This window comes from Mesoplodon mirus, assembly GCF_964341445.2.
Source record: "Mesoplodon mirus genome assembly, chromosome: 17".
Classification (NCBI taxonomy): domain Eukaryota; kingdom Metazoa; phylum Chordata; class Mammalia; order Artiodactyla; family Ziphiidae; genus Mesoplodon; species Mesoplodon mirus.
Window position 1 is genome coordinate 18,857,828 of NC_138993.1, and position 20,743 is coordinate 18,878,570.

Sequence of the window (20,743 nt, forward strand, 5' to 3'; positions counted from 1 at the left end):
TCCATGCGCACTTGAGAAGAAAGTGTAATCTGCTGTTTTTGGATGGAATGTCCTATAAATATCAGTTAAAGCTATCTGGTCTATTGTGTCATTTAAAGCTTCTGTTTCCTTATTTATTTTCATTTTGGATGATCTGTCCATTGGTGTAAGTGAGGTGTTAAAGTCCCCCAATATTATTGTGTTACTGTCGATTTCCTCTTTTATAGCTGTTAGCAGTTGCCTTATGTATTGAGGTGTTCCTATGTTGGGTGCATATATATTTATAATTGTTATATCTTCTCCTTGGATTGATCCCTTGATCATTATGTAGTGTCCTTCCTTGTCTCTTGTAACATTCTTTATTTTAAAGTCTATTTTATCTGATATGAGTATTGCTACTCCAGCTTTCTTCTGATTTCCATTTGCATGGAATATCTTTTTCCATCCCCTCACTTTCAGTCTGTATGTGTCCCTAGGTCTGAAGTGGGTCTCTTGTAGACAGCATATATATGGGTTTTGTTTTTGTATCCATCCAGCAAGCCTGTGTCTTTTGGTTGGAGCATTTAATCCATTCACGTTTAAAGTAATTATCAATATGTATGTTCCTATGACCATTTTCTTAGTTGTTTTAGGTTTGTTTTTGTAGGTCCTTTTCTTCTCTTGTGTTTCCCACTTAGAGAAGTTCCTTTAGCATTTGTTGTAGAGCTGGTTTGGTGGTGATGAATTCTCTTAGCTTTTGCTTGTCTGTAAAGCTTTTTATTTCTCCATCGAACCTGAATGAGATCCTTGCCGGGTAGAGTAATCTTGGTTGTAGATTCTTCCCTTTTATCACTTTAAGTATATCATGCCACTCCCTTCTGGCTTGTAGAGCTTCTGCTGAGAAATCAGCTGTTAACCTTATGGGAGTTCCCTTGCATGTTATTTGTCGTTTTTCACTTGCTGCTTTCAATAATTTTTCTTTGTCTTTAATTTTTGCCAATTTGATTACTATGTGTCTCAGCGTGTTTCTCCTTGGGTTTATCCTGTATGGGACTCACTGTGCTTCCTGGACTTGGGTGGCTATTTCCTTTCCCATGTTAGGGACGTTTTCAACTATAATCTCTTCAAATATTTTCTCGGGTCCTTTCTCTCTCTCTTCTCCTTCTGGGATCCCTATAACGCAAATGTTGGTGAGTTTAGTGTTGTCCCAGAGGTCTCTTAGGCTGTCTTCATTTTTTTTCATTCTTTTTTCTTTATTCTGTTCTGCAGCAGTGAATTCCACCATTCTGTGTTCCAGGTCACGTATCCGTTCTTCTGCCTCAGTTATTCTGCTATTGATTCCTTCTAGTGTAGTTTTCATTTCAGTTATTGTATTTTTCATCTCTGTTTGTTTGTTCTTTAATTCTTCTAGGTCTTTGTTAAACATTTCTTGCATCTTCTCGATCTTTGCCTCCATTCTTTTTTTTTTTTTTTTTTTTTCTTTTTGCGGTATGCGGGCCTCTCACTGTTGTGGCCTCCCCCGTTGCGGAGCACAGGCTCCGGACGCGCAGGCCCAGCGGCCATGGCTCACGGGCCCAGCCGCTCCGCGGCATATGGGATCCTCCCAGACCGGGGCACGAACCCGTATCCCCTGCATCGGCAGGCGGACTCTCAACCACTGCGCCACCAGGGAGGCCCTTTGCCTCCATTCTTTTTCCGAGGTCCTGGATCATCTTCACTATCATTATTCTGAATTCTTTTTCTGGAAGGTTGCCTATCTCCACTTCATTTAGTTGTTTTTCTGGGGTTTTACCTTGTTCCTTCATCTGGTACATAACCCTCTGCCTTTTCATCTTGTCTATCTTTCTGTGAATGTGGTTTTTATTCCACAGGCTGCAGGATTTTAGTTCTTCTTGCTTCTGCTGTCTGCCCTCTGGTGGATGAGGCTATCTAAGAGGCTTATGTAAGTTTCTATAACTTCTTGATAAGAAAGGACTTTTTATGTTTGACCATAACCCAGAAGTCATAAAGGAAGAGATGAACCAATCTGACTATACAGAACCTTAAAACTTCTGTATAACTAAAACCACAATAAACTAAGTTAAAGAAAGTCTTTAAAAAATAAACAATACTGATTTATTCTACAACCACCATAATGTACTAATTCCTGTTGTCAAGGCATTCTTTCCTGTATTCATTAGGGGCACTCTGAAGTGCAAGCTAAGTAATGGCTTTCATCTGAGTAAAATAATGCTAACAATTAACAGCAGCTAATGCACGTATGTCATACTCAATGTTTTACATTTTCTAGTCATTGACAAACTGAATATCTTTACATATGGGATAAATGGAACAAATTCACATATATTCAGCAGGAGTGGCCTAATCCCACTCTCTTCTCAAACAAAGACGTTTCAGGAGAACTTGAGACTCACAAAGATATGCAAGTAAACCTGAGCCTTTAATAGGATTTAGGTATGCTACTAATCAGGTATTTTACTTTCTCTTCAGATATGGTTTAACCCATAGATGGTTTACCTGGTTGTGCTTTAAATTAGCACAATAGGATTATACCAAATTGAATGCCTCTTCCAAGGATGAAGGTGGCATTTTGTTCACCAACAGTCTTCATGTTTCACTCAAGTATAACTTTTATTACTCTATCTCCCCCAACCCAATTGGTCACAGAGATGTATAGATACAGGTTTATGATAATGACTATGCCATGATAATAATAATGAGAAGCATGGTGCAGTGGATAGAAACACAGACTCTGGAGCCACACCACAAGGGTTCAAGTCCTGACCACTTACTGGCCGCATGACCCTGGAGAAAGTTGCTTAACCTTGTTATGATTCACTTTTCTCAACTGTAAAGTAGAGATGCTAATGACAATAATGCCTAGTTATCCATGCATCTATCCACCCATTATTCGTCATATGTCTATTCTGTAACAGGAGCTTTACTAGGAAGTAGGAACATAAAGGTAAACAACCCTCCAGTTGCCAGCTACTGATAGGGTCACTTCAGAAGCATCTGTCCTCTTCTACCTTATTCAACATGTTCATTTGAAATGAACTATAATCGTCCTCTATCACCAAAAAATTCCCACTCCTCCTCAGTTTTTCCCATATAATTAACACTTCTTATATACAGTTGCCCAAAGCAAAAAAGAATCATGTTTATTATTCTTTCTCTCACTGTCCAATCCATGCAAGTCATATTGGCTCAAACTTCAAAATACATCCCAAGTCTAACTTCTTCTCCAGATGGGACTTTTAGATAGCTCTTAAAATAAAAGCCCAGTGCCGGCAACTTCCCTAGTGACACAGTGGTTAAGAATCCGCCTGCCAATGCAGGGGACACAGGTTCCATCCCTGGTCTGGGAAGATCCCACATGCCATGGAGCAACTAAGCCTGTGAGCCACAACTACTGAAGCCCACACGCCTAGAGCCCGTGCTCCACAACAAGAGAAGCCACCGCAATGAGAAGCATGCGCACCACAACAAAGAGTAGCCCCCGCTCACCACAACTAGAGAAAGCCCATGTGCAGCAACAAAGACCCAACGCAGCAAAAAAAACAAAAGACAAAAACAAAACCCAGTGCCAAGCATATAGTGGACACTCAATAAATATTTCTAGAATGTTATATGACATAACCATACCATAGGTTTAATTAAACACAGCAAAGCACAAAGAAGAAAGTGGATGATAAGATTTGCTTTCTAACTGACACTAAATATCAACTGTGGCATCTGGCCTCCAAGATAACCCCTATAATTCCTGCCACTGGGTATTTACACCCTTATACACTGTCCTAGGGTTAGTCTCTGTGGTCAATGGCATATAGCAGAAGTGACAGCATGTCAGTTCTGAGATTAGCTTATAAAAAACCTGCAGTTTCCGTCTTAGGCACACGGTCCTGCTTTCTCTCTCTCTCTCTCTCTCTCTCTCTCTCTCTCTCTCTCTCTCGGATCTCTTCTTGCTCTAGGCGAAAGCAGCTGCCTTGGAGTAAGCAACCCTACGGAGAGGTCTATGTGGCAAACAAATGAAGCCTCTGGCCAACGACCAGTGAAGGAATGAGGGCTGCCAACAACCGTGTGAGTGAACTTGGTAGCGGATTCTTGAATTCCAGGAAAGATTTAAGCTGACTGCAGTCTTTGTTGACAACTTGAGGAACTTTCCTGAGAGAAATGGAGCCAAAACCACACAGCTAAACCACTCCCAGATTCCCAACCTTCAGAAATTATCTGTGAAGTAAAACATTAGTTGTTTTACTAAACTGTTAAGGTTTGGGGTAATTTCTTACACAGCAATAGATAACTAATACAGAATCTGATTTTTTTTTAATCTAAAGAAAGTATTTAATAGAATATTTGACTTCTGAAAATTTATGCATTCATATCTATAGCACTGTTCGCATTCAGGACTCAGACAGAAGTTTACTCTTGGTCTCAGACAAGCTGTCTTATGTCATTACTTATCTACTTAAAGTAACTCTCAGCATAATCACTCCCTGGACATTCCACTCTATTTTGCCACTTAATCATGTGAAGGAAACCAGACTCTCTCTGTCAGCAAGTAATATGGATAGAAAAAGCTAAAAGTCTACTCTACATGATCTTTCATATTAACATACATCTAGAGCAAAAATGTGAACTTCTCCAGAGAGTAAAGGACTTAAAGGCTATCAGGTCAAGGTGTTCCTAAAAGAGATTCTGATTATCCAAGTACGTACAAGTTCTCCAGTGCCAGTAGAAAAATTAACAATAGGGGAAGTGGAAGACAGGAATTGATATTGTTTTCTGGGTATTTTAAGAAATATTATTGGCATTACATTACAGGAAATGTTTTTGTACTATCCTAAGCCAAATCATTATAAGACCATTCTACCTTGCAAAAGGAAACTAGAATACAAAACATAAAATTTTGGGCAGGCCTTGACTTTTCTGACAGTTCTTTCTCATTCAACTTCACTACTTCTTTAATATTGATATTTCTCAGGATCCTTTTGCCAATATATATGCTGGCTGAGCCACTATCATGGCTTTAGTTATATTTCTACTTATTCCTAAATCTACATTTCTGACTAAAACTATTCTTTCAAATTCCAGATCCAGTATTTCCAACTAGATACCTTGGATCTCTACACGTATATGTGGCAAACATCTCAAATATTAACATGTTCAAACATTAACATGAACTTATTACCCTCATCACCAATCAGCTATGACTCCTTCAATATCCTCTTTGGTTAACTGTTATCAATCACCTAATCACCCACAGTACAAATCTTAGAATTACCCTCAGTTCCATCCAGGCACCTAACCTTTTGATTCATGCTTTTACTTTTAACATATTTATGCCTTTATATTTAAAACTTGTTTCTTGTAGATAGCATAGAGTTGGGTCTTGCTTTTTTATCCACTCAGACAATCTCTGCCTTTTAATTGGGGTTTAGGCTATTTACCTTTAATGTAGTTATTGACATGGTTACTTTAAATCCTACATCTATTTGTTCCATCTGTTCTTTTTTTTTTTTTTTGCGGTACGTGGGTCTCTCACTGTTGTGGCCTCTGCTGTTGTGGAGCACAGGCTCCGGACACGCAGGCTCAGCGGCCATGGCTCACGGGCCCAGCCGCTCTGCGGCATGTGGGATCCTCCCGGACTGGAGCACGAACCTGCGTCCCCTGCATCGGCAGGCGGACTCTCAACCACTGCGCCACCCGGGAAGGCCCCCATCTGTTCTTTATTCCCTTTTGATGAAGGTGCAAAAGCAAATCAATGGAAAAAGAATGAACCTTGACCTAAATCTCAAACCTTGTACAAAAATAAATTGGAAATGGATCATGGACTTAAATATTAAATGTGAAGCTATAAAACTTTTAAAACATAGGGGAAAATCTTGGGGATCTAGAGTCCTTAGACTTGACACCAAAAGCATGATCCATAAAATAAAAAACTGATAAACAGGAGTTCATCAAAATTTAAAACTTTTGCCATGAGAAAGACATGTGAAAAGGATGAAAAAAGAAGCTAGAGACTAGGAGAAATTATTTACAAGCCACATAGCCAACAAAAGACTAGTATCTAGAATATATAAAGAACTCTCAAAACTCAATGGTAGAAACCCTACAAACAATCCAATTAGAAAATGGGCAAAGACATGAAGAGACATTTCACCAGAGAGGAAATACAGATCACAAGTAAACAGAAGAAGATATTCAATACCATTAGCCATCATCCTGATGGGCAATGTAAATTATAACCTCAATGAACTATCCTCACATGATCAGAATGGCTAAAAGAAAAAATAGTGGCAATCCCAAACAATGGCAAGGATGCAGAGAAACTGGATCACCCATACATTGCTGATGGGAATTCAAAATGGTACAACCACTCTGGAAAATATCTGTCAGTCTCACAAAATAAAACACAATAACCACATGACTCTGCAATTGCACTCTTTGGGCATTTATCCCAGAATAATGAAAACTCATGCTTATATAAAACCTGTACACAAATGTTTATGGCAGCTTTACTTGTGATAGTCAAAAATATTCTTCAATATGTGTATGGTTAAAGAAACTGTTGTACATTCGTACTATGAAATATTAGTCAGCAATAAAAAGGTAAGAACTATCAATACATGTAGTATCTTAAATGAATCTCCAGAGAATTTGGCTGAGAAGAAAGATAATCCTATTTGATTTCATTTATATAATATTTTGAAATAACAAAATTTTAGAAATAAAGGGCAGAATAATAGTGGCCAGGGGTTAGGACATGCATAGTGGGGCTGGAGAGATGTGAGTGTATTTCCTTCTATGATGCAACTGTTCAGTATATTTGTCTATGATGGTGGTTATGTAAATCTGCACACTGTCCCCAGGTCAGGCTGCCAGGTATCTCTTAGTTGAGGGCATTATGCTAAGTAAAATAAGTCAGACAAAGATAAATAGAGTTGGCCTTCCATACTGTGGAAGGAGGAACCTATGGATATAAACGGCTGATTGGGCTACGCCATTTTATATAAGGGACTTGAGCATCCACAGATTTTGGTATCTGCAGGGATCCTGGAGCCAATCCCCTGCAGACACCAAGGGACGAGCGTACAGTACAACCTCACTTATATGTGGGTTAAAAAAAAAGAAAAAGAGCTTGTAGACACAGAGAATAGATTGAGGGTTGCCAGAGGTAGGGGGTGGAGGGTGGGCAAAAAGGGTGAAGGGGGTCAAAAAGTACAAACTTCTAGTTATAAAATAAATAAGTAATGGATGTAAGATACAGCACGGTGACTACAGTTAATAACACTGTAGTGCATATTTGAAAGTTGCTAAAAGATTAAAAATGTTCTCATCACAAGAAAAAAAATTATAACTATGTATGGTGATGAATGTTAATCAGACTTACTGTGGTGACCATTTCACAATATATACAAATATTGACTCATTATGTTGTACACCCAAAACTAATGTAATGTTATATGTCAATTGTATCTCAATTTAAAAAGTTTTTTAGTCTGGAAAATTATAAACAGCTGATTTATTAGAGTAGTAGAGTTATATTATCTTTTTACTGCTGATTTTATTCTATTTCTCTTATTGCTCTTTAAGAGCCTTAATAATATCTCTCCTACAATATAAATAAAAAATTTATTCCTAAAAAAATTTTTAAAAAACAAAGCTCATGGAATGATGTCACATGTACTTAGAAAGTAATGGAGTTGAGTCAGAGAAAACTGGTCATGTTTCCAGGTACGAGTAGGGCTAGATAATGGTCACATGTCAGAAAATGAGAGTAAGGCCAAGAGTTGGCTCTATGAAGGACAGACATGGTGACAAGAATCTGAAGGTAGATCCAAACTTAGGATACCATGTTATCAAGGAAAAAAGACAAGTGGGATAGAACTACCTTTAAGGTCCTAGATGTCCATTCAATCAGATGTAGGATAGATAATGAACAAAAGTAAAGAAAGTTGACCTAGTTGTGTCTACTTCAAAATAAAACCAAAAAAACCCACAACAAACAAAAAAACAAATATAAAAGCTGTGAGTCAAGTTTATTCAGTGTCTTACTGATGACTATAGCCCAGGAGATAACCCCTCAGCTCTGAGAAACTGTTCTGAAGAGGTAAGGGGAGAGGTCAGTATACATGTGATTTTGGCGAAGGTGGTACTTGCAACCAAGCACACATTTTGGTAGAAGGTTGCTGCTAGTCAGGAGGAGCACATATCTTAGTTAATGGTTTCCGTGCTTTTCTAAGTATGGAAAGATGCAAGAATCCAGGTTCATAAAAAATTTCCCCTGAAAACATCTAACTATCTGAAGGACTGTTCTGCCAGTTTTCCCAGAGCACAGAGTGCCTCATTCTGCCCTGAACTCCTTTCAGGGGGTGCTAAAGGTCAACAGCTACAGTGGCTCAGGACTTAACTCTTGTAGAACCTGGTGGCGAGTGACATTTTTTAACTGGCAGCTCTATCAACAAGTTAATATAGGCTGTCAGATGTCACTGCTATTGGGAAACGGAACTCAGCAGAAGAAAATTCAGTCCCTTGAGGTAATAGGGTGCTAGCCAAAACATCAAGAGAAAAAGACAAACCTAATAATTGCACAGGGACACAGAAGTCAGGGTGGGATCTGACTTGAAATGCAGCTATTGACCTGGGGATCCTTTTAATTTAAGATAGTAAGTTTCCTAGAAGTATTCAACTTGAAGAACACTGTCAAGTAGCCAAAACCAAAACAAAACAAAACTCCCAGTTTATGATGTGTCATGCAAAACAAAAATCAGAAACAGATATGTGGAATTTTATCAAATTGAAATACTATTTAGAGATTTCCAGTTGCCATGAAAATCTTGGGGACATGAACCTGGTGAGTGAAGTGATGGAAGATGAGGCTGGAAATACAGATTGAGAAGAGCCTTTTATAAGACTGTTCAACAGTTAAAGGTTAATTCTCTGAGATACCCACATGATTTATTCCTTCACTTCTTTCAAGTCTTTCTTCATGTGTCCCCTTATCAACAGGCCCTTCCTAGAACTCCCTATATAGAATACCTCCTTTTTCCTCCTGAATGTATTTTTCTTCAGAGAACTTATCACCATACGGCCAACTGTATAACTGATTGTTTATTGATTTCCTGTCTCTCCAAAATAAAATATAAGCTCAGGAATTCTGTTTCATTTGCTGCTATACATCTATCACCTAGAAGAGCACTTGGCACACAGTTGGCACTCAGTAAATACTTGCTCTTGAATAAACAAATAAATATCAGCATACCAAAGATAAAGATAACATAAGCAGGAAAAATAACTTAAATGTGCTTATCCTATTTACCTATCCATTTAACCAGGACAACAAGCCAGCAACTTCTTTTTTTTTTTTTTTTTTTGGTCAGCCTGAAACAGTCCACTTCTGTTTAGCTAAAAACAAGAACAACAAAAGGCTTGGCTTTAAAGGGGGTCCTTTTGTAGAGTCAGTCGTTCCGGGCTTTGTTTGTAACCTTTCTGAGGCAGCACTGGTAACATCTGGCATTGACAGGAAATCCTCAAAATTTCCAAGAGTGTGAAATCAGTTGATTAAAATGAACATACTGGCAAAACCAATAAAAAGAAGTGATCATGGAAATTATGTTCTGGGAATGGATTACTAGTGGCTTAGAATCTTACTGATTAATTCTTCCATATGCCTTTGGGTATTAATATCTGTTAAAGAGTCAATCTTCTTCTTTGAATTCTGGCTGGGTTAAAAGCAAAACATCTACATAAATGCTTAAAGTCAGATGTGTTTCTGCTTTTAAATGTATTTGCAATAGTGTTCACGGAACTAGATCTTAAAAATCTGTCACTTGTAAAAAAAAAAAGGAAAAAAAGAAATTTAATCAAATGTATATATTCATTCCTCTTCTAGGAATTTAGAGTGAAACTAGTTATGAGGCATCCTTGAGAGAATTGAGGAGACAGTCACTCAAATCATTTTCTGTGTTTTTGGTTGAGAAAGACATGACTATACTAGTGGGACTATACCGACATTATTATCAGGCACAGCTCTAGTCTTTAAGACTTGAAATTGGGAACTTTTATTCAACTTTAAAGGCTAGCCTTCTCTAGACATCACCTTCTCTGAAGACCTTTTAATTGACTTGGTTGACTCTCATCTCCATGCTGTACAAACATATATTGTTAGCTGTATTGCAATTATTTCTTTGTTTTTTAACCCTAACTGATTGCATGAATATGTCTTAAAAGTGAGACATTTTAACTAAGTACTGTGGTAGTACAGAAAAGGAATTGATGAGATTGAAAGGTCTCCACAGAAAAATGGGATAAGATTTTAAGAGGGGCAGATGAAGGAATGGGGAGCAGGAAGACACAGGAAAAAATGAGGAAGGGACAACTCAAGTGCTGACAGTGATAAACATGCTTGCTCAAGTTTTAAGTCTTATACCGCATTCCTGCTTCTCTTAATTTCCTTTATCTCTTTGCTTGAACCTGCTACAACCATCATTCCCGAGCACTTTTACTTTGCTATAAACCATTATCCATTACCTTTTAAATCTTTCTTCTACTCCTACCCAACCCTACAATCTGATTCAATGCTTTGAACTTGGGCAGATGACTCATGCTCCAGTAAAGAGTAACATAAAGTGTTAAGTGTTTGCAGTAATGACCTAAAGGTAAATCATTTTCAAATGGTATCAATATAGTAATACTAAGTTTGTCTAGAATTTAATAAATCTTCCTGTTAGGCTAAAAGATCTTTTTATATAAAATAAACATTCTATCAAGATAAATTATAAATATTTTCTCAAGCTGAGAAAGTTTTGTTTCTAAATCTAAATAGAAAATTTATCATTAACAGGCTTCAGAAAAATCCAAAATGAGAAAACTGTTTTCATAGGTATAAATTTGAGATGGAAAAAGGCCCTGAAGAAACACTTCTCATCAAGGCAAACATTTGCTGCATTCAAAATGAATAAAATAAATTTAGAATATTTTTCTTACATTTAAAAATTTCACTGTTCCACACTTTCTTTTAAACTTGAACATATTTCCTTCACAAACTTTCTCATCCAATTTTTTTACGTATCTCATATTCTCAACGTTATTTTAGGTACAACTCCAATTATGGCCATCGAAACTTTTAATGAGAGGATACTTTAAAGTTTTGAACAATTCCTCTTTGATCAATTTTATACTAAAAGAACATAGTATCTCGTTTGTGTTTTGGAAAAGAAAGGTCTTTTATAGAAGAATGCTATAGAAATATAAAGGAAGGGCTTTTTTAAATGTTTAATCTTGACAGCATGATAAAATATTAACAAAGTTCTTCTCATACAATGAGACTCCTGGCTTAAGCAAAGAATAATTCTTGTACATATACAAACTGGTTTCAAAATTAGAAATCCTTAAACATAAAGAATGAAAAGTGACTTCTTGATTTGTTATACCTAAGAGTGAAAAAACCCAACCTAAAAGCTTAAGCATTCAAAGAATTGGAATCAGATATACAAACAGGAAAGCACGTTTGAACAGTCCAACTCCCTCACTGTACAGCCAAGAAGCTAGAATCCTAGAAAGGTCAAGTTAATGCATATTAAGCTTCTCTGATTCTCTGCTTCTGCTCTTAACACAACACTTTCTTACTTTCCTATTTAAAATAAAAATAGAGGACTTCCCTGGTGGCGCAGTGGTTAAGAATCTGTCTGCCAATGCAGGGGACACGGGTTCAAGCCCTGGTCTGGGAAGATCCCACATGCTACGGAGCAACTAAGCCCGTGTGCCACAACTACTGAGCCTGCGCTCTAGAGCCCGCGAGCCACAACTACTGAGCCTGCATGCCACAACTACTGAAGCCCGTGTGCCTAGAGGCCATGCTCCACAACAAGAGAAGCCACTGCAATGAGAAGCCCGTGCACTGCAAGCAAGAGTAGCCCCCGCTCGCCGCAACTAAAGAAAGACCACGCACAGCAACGAAGACCCAACGCAGCCAAATATAAATAAATAAAATAAATAAATTAAAAAGTAAAAAGGACAGAATAAACCCCCCCAAAAATAAATAAATAAATACACAGATTAACATTTAATTGCCTACATACACACATCTTAACTTCATTTATAAAGAATCTGCATTAGCAACTAATAGTTTAAGATTCCTTTTAGGCTATCCATAGAAAAAAACTTTCAAAATATTTCAGATTTCCAGATACTTCAGTGGAATAGCATACAGGATTTGCTAATCCTTCATTTCTTTAGACTGTGGTTTCTTACCTGTTCTTAGTCATAATCTTGTTTGAGAATCTAATCAAAGCCACAAGACCTGTCCCCAGGAGAATGTATACGACAGGGGTTTCAGCGATTTTAAGGTCCTCAGGTGAGATCCTTTGCACTATATTGTCAAATTTGCTTCAGCATAAACCAAACTACCACATATATTTGGACTATCTTAATCTTCCAACAAATAATACATTCTCCCAGAACCACAATTTGACATTGGGTGCTTTTCCTAAATTGAGGGCCAACAAGAAATGGCACACGTTCTACCATTAGAACACAATCTGCTGTGGTTCATGTGTAAAGATTCACAATATATTTCTGAGATAAAGCAGTTTTTCCCTTGACACCCTGGAACATTTTCTTTCATTAAATGAAAACTACATAATCTACTATATTTTCCTTTTCTGCCCTGTGTCAAATGGAGCAGTTCCCCTTAGCCTAGATTTTTCTGCCCTTCTCACATTGCTCCTCCCACCCTTCTCTTTCCCATGTTGTACTGGCTTTTATTCTTTTACTAATGTGTTAATGAATTTGTGTGTTAAGATTTTTATTTATTGCTTTTTGCAAACATTTATTACATTCAAAATGAATAATTTTTAGGATAATGGATATGACTAATATTTAGAATAATTTTCCTCACATTTCTCACATTTAAAAACTTTAACTGTTCCACACTGACTTTCTTTTTAAACTTCTTAAATGTAGGTATAATTTCTATAAAATAAAAATCTTAAATATTTAGTTCCATCAGTTTGGACAGTTTTAAAATTATAATCTGCTTTAAATCCTTTTTGGAAGCAAGAAGGGTATAAATCAATAAATAGTTGATTCATTCATGACTTGATCTGTGTCTGTCTGGCAGGGGAAACTGGTGGGACTAGAAGTAAGACAAGATAAGACGCCATAACAACGATATAGATAAGAGTGACAGGGTTAGTCTAAAAAGATAGCAGAGAGAATAAAAAAGGGACAAGATAAAACTGGTATTACTATCAAGGCTAGAAATAACCAATATGAAAAAGAATAGAAGGGAAGAATGGCTGAGGAGCCCACTTTACACATTATTTGTTTATAACGGGTGTTCAACAAAGCCTATTTTGTTTTGTTTTGTTTTGTTTGATGCAAAATTGCCCATGTTTTATTTTATTTTTTTAACATCTTTATTGGAGTATAATTGCTTTACAATGGTGTTAGTTTCTGCTTTATATCCAAGTGAATTAGCTATACATATACATATATCCCCATATCCCCCTCCTCTTTCGTCTCCCTCCCACCCTCCCTATCCCACCCCTCTAGGTGGTCACAAAGCACCGAGCTGATCTCCCTGTGCTATGTGGCTGCTTCCCACTAGCTATCTATTTTACATTTGGTAGTGTATATATGTCAATGCTACTCTCTCACTTTGCCCCAGTTTACCCTTCCCCCTCTCTGTGTCCTCAAATCCATTCCCTACGTCTGCATCTTTATTCCTGTCCTGCCCCTAGGTTCTTCAGGACCACTGTTTTTTTTTTTTTTTTTTTTTTTAGATTCCATATATATGTGTTGGCATACAGTATATGTTTTTCTCTTTCTGACTTACTTCACTCTGTATGACAGACTAAAGCCTATTTTCAATCAGGGATGGAAAAAGTCAGATTTCTTGCCTTCTCAAAGCCACAGTTGTAGCAGAAGTTTAGATAAGAACTCAGAAGTTACTCATATCCTTAAACTTATAATAGTTAACAGAATACTCTCTCTCAAACTGATAACAAAAAAATTAGTTACACAACTAAAACACCACTATACCATTACTATAGTGATGAATAAAACATGTACTTTATAGGCTAGCTGGTTATTGACCTGGTTTCTTGATGTAATAAAAATCTGAAAGTGATGAGTTATATAATGAGATTCATTAAATTTCAAATCAGCTGTAGTTATTTCAGCCCCTAAAAAAACTCATTCAAGAAACCAACTGATTCCCAGACTTAACTTTTAGAAGTATACAGATCTCACACTAAACTGGTTTGGTCTCTATCAAATACAAAAGCAACTATTAAATATCCTCGAGTCCTTGGATTCATTTAACTCCCTTTTGTAAGTAGTTACTCTACGATTCTCAAATCTTAACCTAAGGAATTTTAAAGGTATCTAATTTCACTTTGGATCCTTAATTAGAAGTCAAATTAAATGTCTTGAAAAATCTAGCATTCAATGACCTTCTTCCTGTTAAAACAGATAGCCCTTCTGCTACTGCTCTTCCTCAGTAGAAACAACTCTCAATAAAATTCCAGTTTATCAGTATAATTCATGCCTCAGCAAACACGTGAGTATCCACCAAGGGTCAAGCATTGTGTAAAACTGGAAATACAAACGTATACTAATATACTGATAATAACAAAAAGTTTAATTCAACGAACAGTGATCTATTTTTAAGTACCAGTAACTCAAACATGAAAAAACTACAAATGAACAGTTAAGTGAGTATTAAGTCAAGTGAATGACATCATCAATATGTGGAAGAATATTCCAATGTAGAATTAGTACGTTTTATGGGACATTGCCATATTCAAAATGAAGGTAAAAGTAAACAAAGTCAGGGCATATAACTGCTTGAATTTAATTATTTAATGATGACTAGAGAAGAGATTATCAATCTGAAAGTCGATTACTGAGGAACTATAACAGAATTTTTTCTCCAGTGAGAACACAAGCTCATTAACTACTCTCCTCAATACTGTTCACTCTAGGTTTCCACCTGTCTTCTTATATGAACACACACTACCTCTTTTCCATACCAACGTGATACAAAGAAATTCAGCGCTTTAAGGTTTTAAGTTTACTGGTTGTAAGTAATACTCATATTTTTTTGTGTCCCTTGATTATAGGTAAATTTCCTAGTCAAAACAACAAAAATAGATTATAATTCAGGGGGGGTTCATCAACAAACACCAAAAGTTGCTAAGTACGAGAGTGAAGCCCAAATTAAAAAGGTACAAAATCAGAACAAAACACGTTACTGAAAAATATTAGTTTAAAATTAGCTAAGTAATTTATGAAAGAAAAATAAATTGCTCTTAAATTTCTCAAATTTCCTTAATCGATACCCGAAAGGAAGGGCTTCAGCCCAAATGAAACCAAACTAGAAAATAATAACAGTAAACCACAACTGGATATAGCCTTTTCTGAAAAATGGTAATTTAAAATAAAAGAAACATGTATGTGTCCACAGGTTGTGATATCCTCAATCCCTGAGGAAATAACATCTACATTCAACTACCCCTTTCCCACACATACTTTCTTCTGATTTCTTTGGGCTTTAAAAAATGAGTATACTTTAAATATATAAGAGAGAAACCACTCACATGAGCTTTTAAATGAAAACAAAATCTGACCCATATTCCAATACATAGTTAATGTCATATTAAGAGGGGTAAAGGCTGGAGGGAATTAAAATTCCAAACCTAAAACTTAGCCAAGTAGTATAACTTTTATTTTCCAAAATTTATTTCAATGAATTTAGGGGAAAATTTTTTCGTTTAATAAGACACAATTTTGTTCTGTAAGATTAATACCACACCAAACATAAACATTTTAAAATTTATTCTTTGATCCGCCTGCCAATGCAGGAGACATGGGTTCGAGCCCTGGTCTGGGAAGATCCCACATGCCGCAGAGCAACTAAGCCCATGCGCCACAACCACTGAGTCTGTGCTCTAGAGCCCATGAGCCGCAACTACTGAGCCCGTGCGCCACAATTACTGAGCCCGCATGCTGCAACTACTGAAGCCCGCGCGCCTAGAGCCCGTGCTCTGCAACAAGAGAAGCCACCGCAATGAGAAGCACGCACACCATGATGAAGAGTAGCCCCCCACTCGCTGCAACTAGAGAAAGCCTGCACACAGCAATGAAGATCCAATGCAGCCAAAAATAAATAAATAAATAAATTTATAAAAAAATAAAATAAAATTTATTCTTTGGTGGAAGTGATTTAAAAAATTGGAAGTGCTATAAAATATTAATTTAATTTTATAGGAAAGAGGTAAGAATGTGAGAAAATTGTTTATCAAAAAGTAAAGAGATCCAGGATTGGAGCCACTCACAGTCATGGGAATTAAGTTAAATCTTGAGGAGCAATTATGAAAAACAGAAGCCAAGAGTGGCAAAACTTGGTCTCTCAACTCAAATCCTTTTTATAACTAACTATTCAATTTCTCTCTTTTACAGTCAGTAAACAGATTTTTAAAATGTCATATTAAGATATCACTAACAATTTCAGTTTATAAATACACATACACATTTTAGTTCCCAAAAAAAGTCATATCCCAAACACAAAAGCAATCACATACTGATTTTTGTCCTCTCTCAATTACTACTACCAAAAAGAAAGAAAGAATAAAAAGAAAAAAAAGAAAGAAAGAAAACTCCCTGAGAGGTGGCCAACATTCCAGAGGCATTTCTGCATAAAAAGAGGTAATGGGCAGACTGCTCAGCTAAACAGTCAGTGGCCCTTTGCAAGCCTCCTAGGTGTATTCCCAGCAGACATGTTATCAGATTAAAGGAACTGCAAACAAACTGGGCTGAAACCTTTCTTTGTCCAAGTCCAGCCTCTTCTTCCTGTGATGTCATATTACAAATCTAGCACAGCTTTCTTTCTTTTTCTCTTCAGAGAAAGCCCATCTCACAATACAGCTGGTAACCGAGGAAAAGGCCTCGATTCAGCAAGAGCTAACACGCTTAGGAATTTATTTCGGAACCTTTGAAAGACTCCTCTGCTTACCACCATCTGGGATCCACTGCAGGAATACGGAAGAGGAAAACTTCATTTAGAAGGAGCAAGAAGTAAATGAGACCGAACTGGGAATGTTTAAGTCTCTGAAACTTGGCGTTGAAAAGCAAAATAAGATTGCTAACTTTAGCTTAAACATTCTGGAGCATAAAGAAACTTTCCTTTTGGAATATTCATCTTAACAACTGAAACAGAAGTTTACCAGACGAATAGTTTTCTTCCACCTCAGAACACAGCTTTTATTTAAAATTTATAATCCAATGGGTTGGCTTCACTGACTGCGTTTTTTAAACGTAGCCCTGGAATCACGGATTTTCTGGAGATTTGAAAATGAAAATATTTTCTTATTGAAGAACCGAGTGGAAACTTTACAGCAACAAATTTCATGTCTCTTTTGGAGGAAAAAGAAATATTTATAAAATCACGCAAAGATCCAAAGGATTTGTAAATACATTGGAGGTTATAAAGGGGTCACAATCTGAATACCAAAGGAGACTGCAGCTGACCAAAGGACTTCAACACTGTAAACTGGACGTGCCTTTATAATGGTAAGCAATAACAGCTCCCACTGCGTCTATGATGACTCCTTTAAGTACACTTTGTATGGGTGCATGTTTAGTATGGTGTTTGTGCTCGGGTTAATATCCAACTGTGTTGCCATATACATTTTCATCTGCACTCTCAAAGTGCGAAATGAAACAACAACATATATGATTAACTTGGCAATGTCAGACTTGCTTTTCGTTTTTACTTTACCCTTCAGGATATTTTACTTTGCAACACGGAATTGGCCATTTGGAGATTTACTTTGTAAAATTTCAGTGATGCTGTTTTATACCAACATGTACGGAAGCATTCTGTTCTTAACCTGTATTAGTGCCGACCGATTTCTGGCAATCGTCTACCCATTTAAGTCAAAGACTCTAAGAACCAAACGAAATGCAAAAATCGTTTGCATTGTTGTATGGTTAACTGTGATGGGAGGAAGTGCACCAGCCGTTTTTTTTCAGTCTACCCACTCTCAGGGTAACAATACCTCAGAAGCCTGCTTTGAAAATTTCCCAGAAGCCACATGGAAAACATATCTCTCAAGGATTGTAATTTTCATCGAAATAGTGGGATTTTTTATACCTCTAATTTTAAACGTAACTTGTTCTAGTATGGTGCTAAGAACTTTAAATAAACCTCTTACATTAAGTAGAAGCAAAATAAACAAAACTAAGGTTTTAAGAATGATTTTTGTACATTTGGTCATATTTTGTTTCTGTTTCGTGCCTTACAACATCAATCTTATTTTATATTCTCTTATGAGAACACAGACGTTTGTTAATTGCTCAGCAGCAACAGCGGTAAGGACCATGTACCCAATCACTCTCTGCATTGCTGTTTTAAACTGTTGCTTTGACCCTATAGTTTACTACTTCACGTCAGACACGATTCAGAATTCAATAAAAATGAAAAACTGGTCTACCAGGAGAAGCGACTCCAGATTCTCTGAAGTTCAAGGCACAGAGAACTTTATTCAACATAACCTACAGACCTTAAAAAATAAGATATTTGACAATGAATCTACAATATAAGCTGCCTTAAATAAAACCACTGGGACTTCACTGGGACAGAACTTCCAAGTTCCTTCAACTGTGAAAAGTGTTTTCTTGGACAACTACTTCTCCACCTCTGAAAGAAAATAAACATGTGGACATTTTAAGCTTTTAGTTTTAAAAAAATGTATTCGATGTGTTAAGCATTAAAATGTATTCTACTCTTGTATATACTCCATTTTATTTTTCTGAGCCATTTTGATTTATACCTTCCTCTTCATTAAAAAAAAAAAAATCCCTAAAGTTGTTCAAACTCTAAAAGTAACTATGATGTAAGTCATGTGGTGACCATCTGTATGGTCTTTGAATGTTTTAGTAATTTTATACTGGATAATTAACAAATATTAAAAGTTTCATTTAAGTGTTTAATACTTTTATTCAGTATATATCTAATTTTGATTTCCATCTGAATTGAAACTACTAATCATGTTTCTTAAACTATAACAACATAAATGAGAAAGAGTAATTTGAAATATTCAATAAGCGTTTTTACAGCATTTTTCAAAAAACAGTAAAGAATGTAGTAGTGTTCTGTAGAATGACATACTGACACTATTTGAGGCTCTCAAGCAGTCACACTCAGAGATAATATTTAGGATTTTGTCTTTGTATGCAATTCGTAAAAAGCAGATGCTATCCACACAGTATAGTATGTTTTAAAATTACTCTTTTGATCCATTTTCTGCATTTAACAGCAGCCAATTTAAAAATGATATATGCCACAAAAACTGAGAAGGAGGAAACTAACAAAATGTTATTTTGCTAAGTAAATTAAAAAAATACTATTACAGGTACACTTTAAAGGTGTATCACAATAAATAACCTGTATTTTAAGTATTTTAGATCAGAGAAGCAACCTAGATAGTGAGCTATAATACTTGGCACTTAGAAAGTGATCAATATATATCTTTGGACCACTGAAGCCACTGAATAGCTGAATATATTATTTCAAGTAGGCAAAATGTTACTGTATGTCAAAATAATTTATGAAGTAAGGAAATAGTTCCTTCCATAAAAAGCAGCAAAACTGCAGGGCCAAATAACTAAGTACAATTACATTTTCATTTCACTAAACATAAAAAAGGTATTGCTTTGAGCTATAATTTAGATATAAAGCGCCAATTACACTGAAACTTTTTCATTTTCCAACATCTTTCTTTTCAAATTCAAGCAGTTTTCCAAAGTTAGCTAAAAAAATATTCTTTTTACTTGAGAAGACATATAATTAAATTTAGCATTCAATGTATCTGATTTTAACATTTTCAATCTTTCAAGTCCTGAATACAACTTTGGACAAACACTCCTTGTTTTAAAGATTTAAATTTGATTTTTGCTGTTCTCTGGATTTGAGCTGCAATGACTTCAAATAAATTATAGTAAGTAAGTAAGGTAAATAAGCAAAACTGTTTTCAAAAAAAATAACAGTGGGGGATTTTCTTTAGAGAGCTATAACTTCCTTTAGATAAACCTAAAGCAAAATAAATCCTTAAAAAAAAAAAACTAGTGAAGAAATTAAGCATAGTTCTTTACATCCCAAGAGAAGTATATATGTTGTAAACATGTTTTCTTCAATTGATGCTGAAGTGCCTTTATTTGATATTCTTCAGAAAAAACAAATACATTAAGCACTCTAAAGATGTATTTTTGAGTTGGAAAGCAACTAACAACTTAACGATGTGGAAGAAAGGGGCAGTGAGTTTGTAACAGATTTCTCAGAACTTTCCTCTGCTTAAATATCTGTAAGCAAGATCTCAAAGCATGGATGTTATTTTAAAATACAAGCAAAATAGTCATCAGATAGTTGTTATTACTGTGCTCACTCGAGAAACTTTTGTTGCCCGCTTGTCAACAGGAAGATGAGTCAAAGGTTTTATAAGATTCTTCACAAAGTAATACATAACAGATAAGTATTAGTTTTCTCATCCAGAACTTCAAATCCTGGGTAAATCTTAACTACAGGGACAGAAAGGGTACTAAAGTTATTTTCCTCTGTTAGCACTGCACTTTAAAGTAAATTATACATTTAGAAGGTTTTCTCTTTCCCCTTTACCCAGAAAACCTGTATTTATGGAACTCTGAGAATTCACTTTTTGTTTCCTTAGAGTGACAATACAACCCCCCTCCCCGCCCCGCAGACACTGTGCCCACTGTTTTT

The 20,743-nt window shown here is 36.1% G+C and overlaps 2 protein-coding genes across 3 annotated transcripts in view; one reads left to right on the plus strand and one right to left on the minus strand.

The window, feature by feature from the left end:
- Nucleotides 1-20,743, minus strand: part of RB1 (RB transcriptional corepressor 1) — a 133,623-nt gene that overhangs the window by 25,184 nt on the left and 87,696 nt on the right. The window lies entirely within an intron of this gene.
- On the plus strand, nucleotides 16,346-19,234 carry LPAR6 (lysophosphatidic acid receptor 6). The gene has a single exon (XM_082602158.1). The coding sequence runs from the start codon at nucleotides 17,533-17,535 to the stop codon at nucleotides 18,565-18,567; it is 1,035 nt and encodes a 344-aa protein (XP_082458284.1). The 5' UTR covers nucleotides 16,346-17,532; the 3' UTR covers nucleotides 18,568-19,234.

Bases quoted from the DNA above. Each gene is read 5' to 3' on its own strand.
- LPAR6 (XM_082602158.1), top strand. From the start codon at position 17,533: ATGGTAAGCAATAACAGCTCCCACTGCGTCTATGATGACTCCTTTAAG.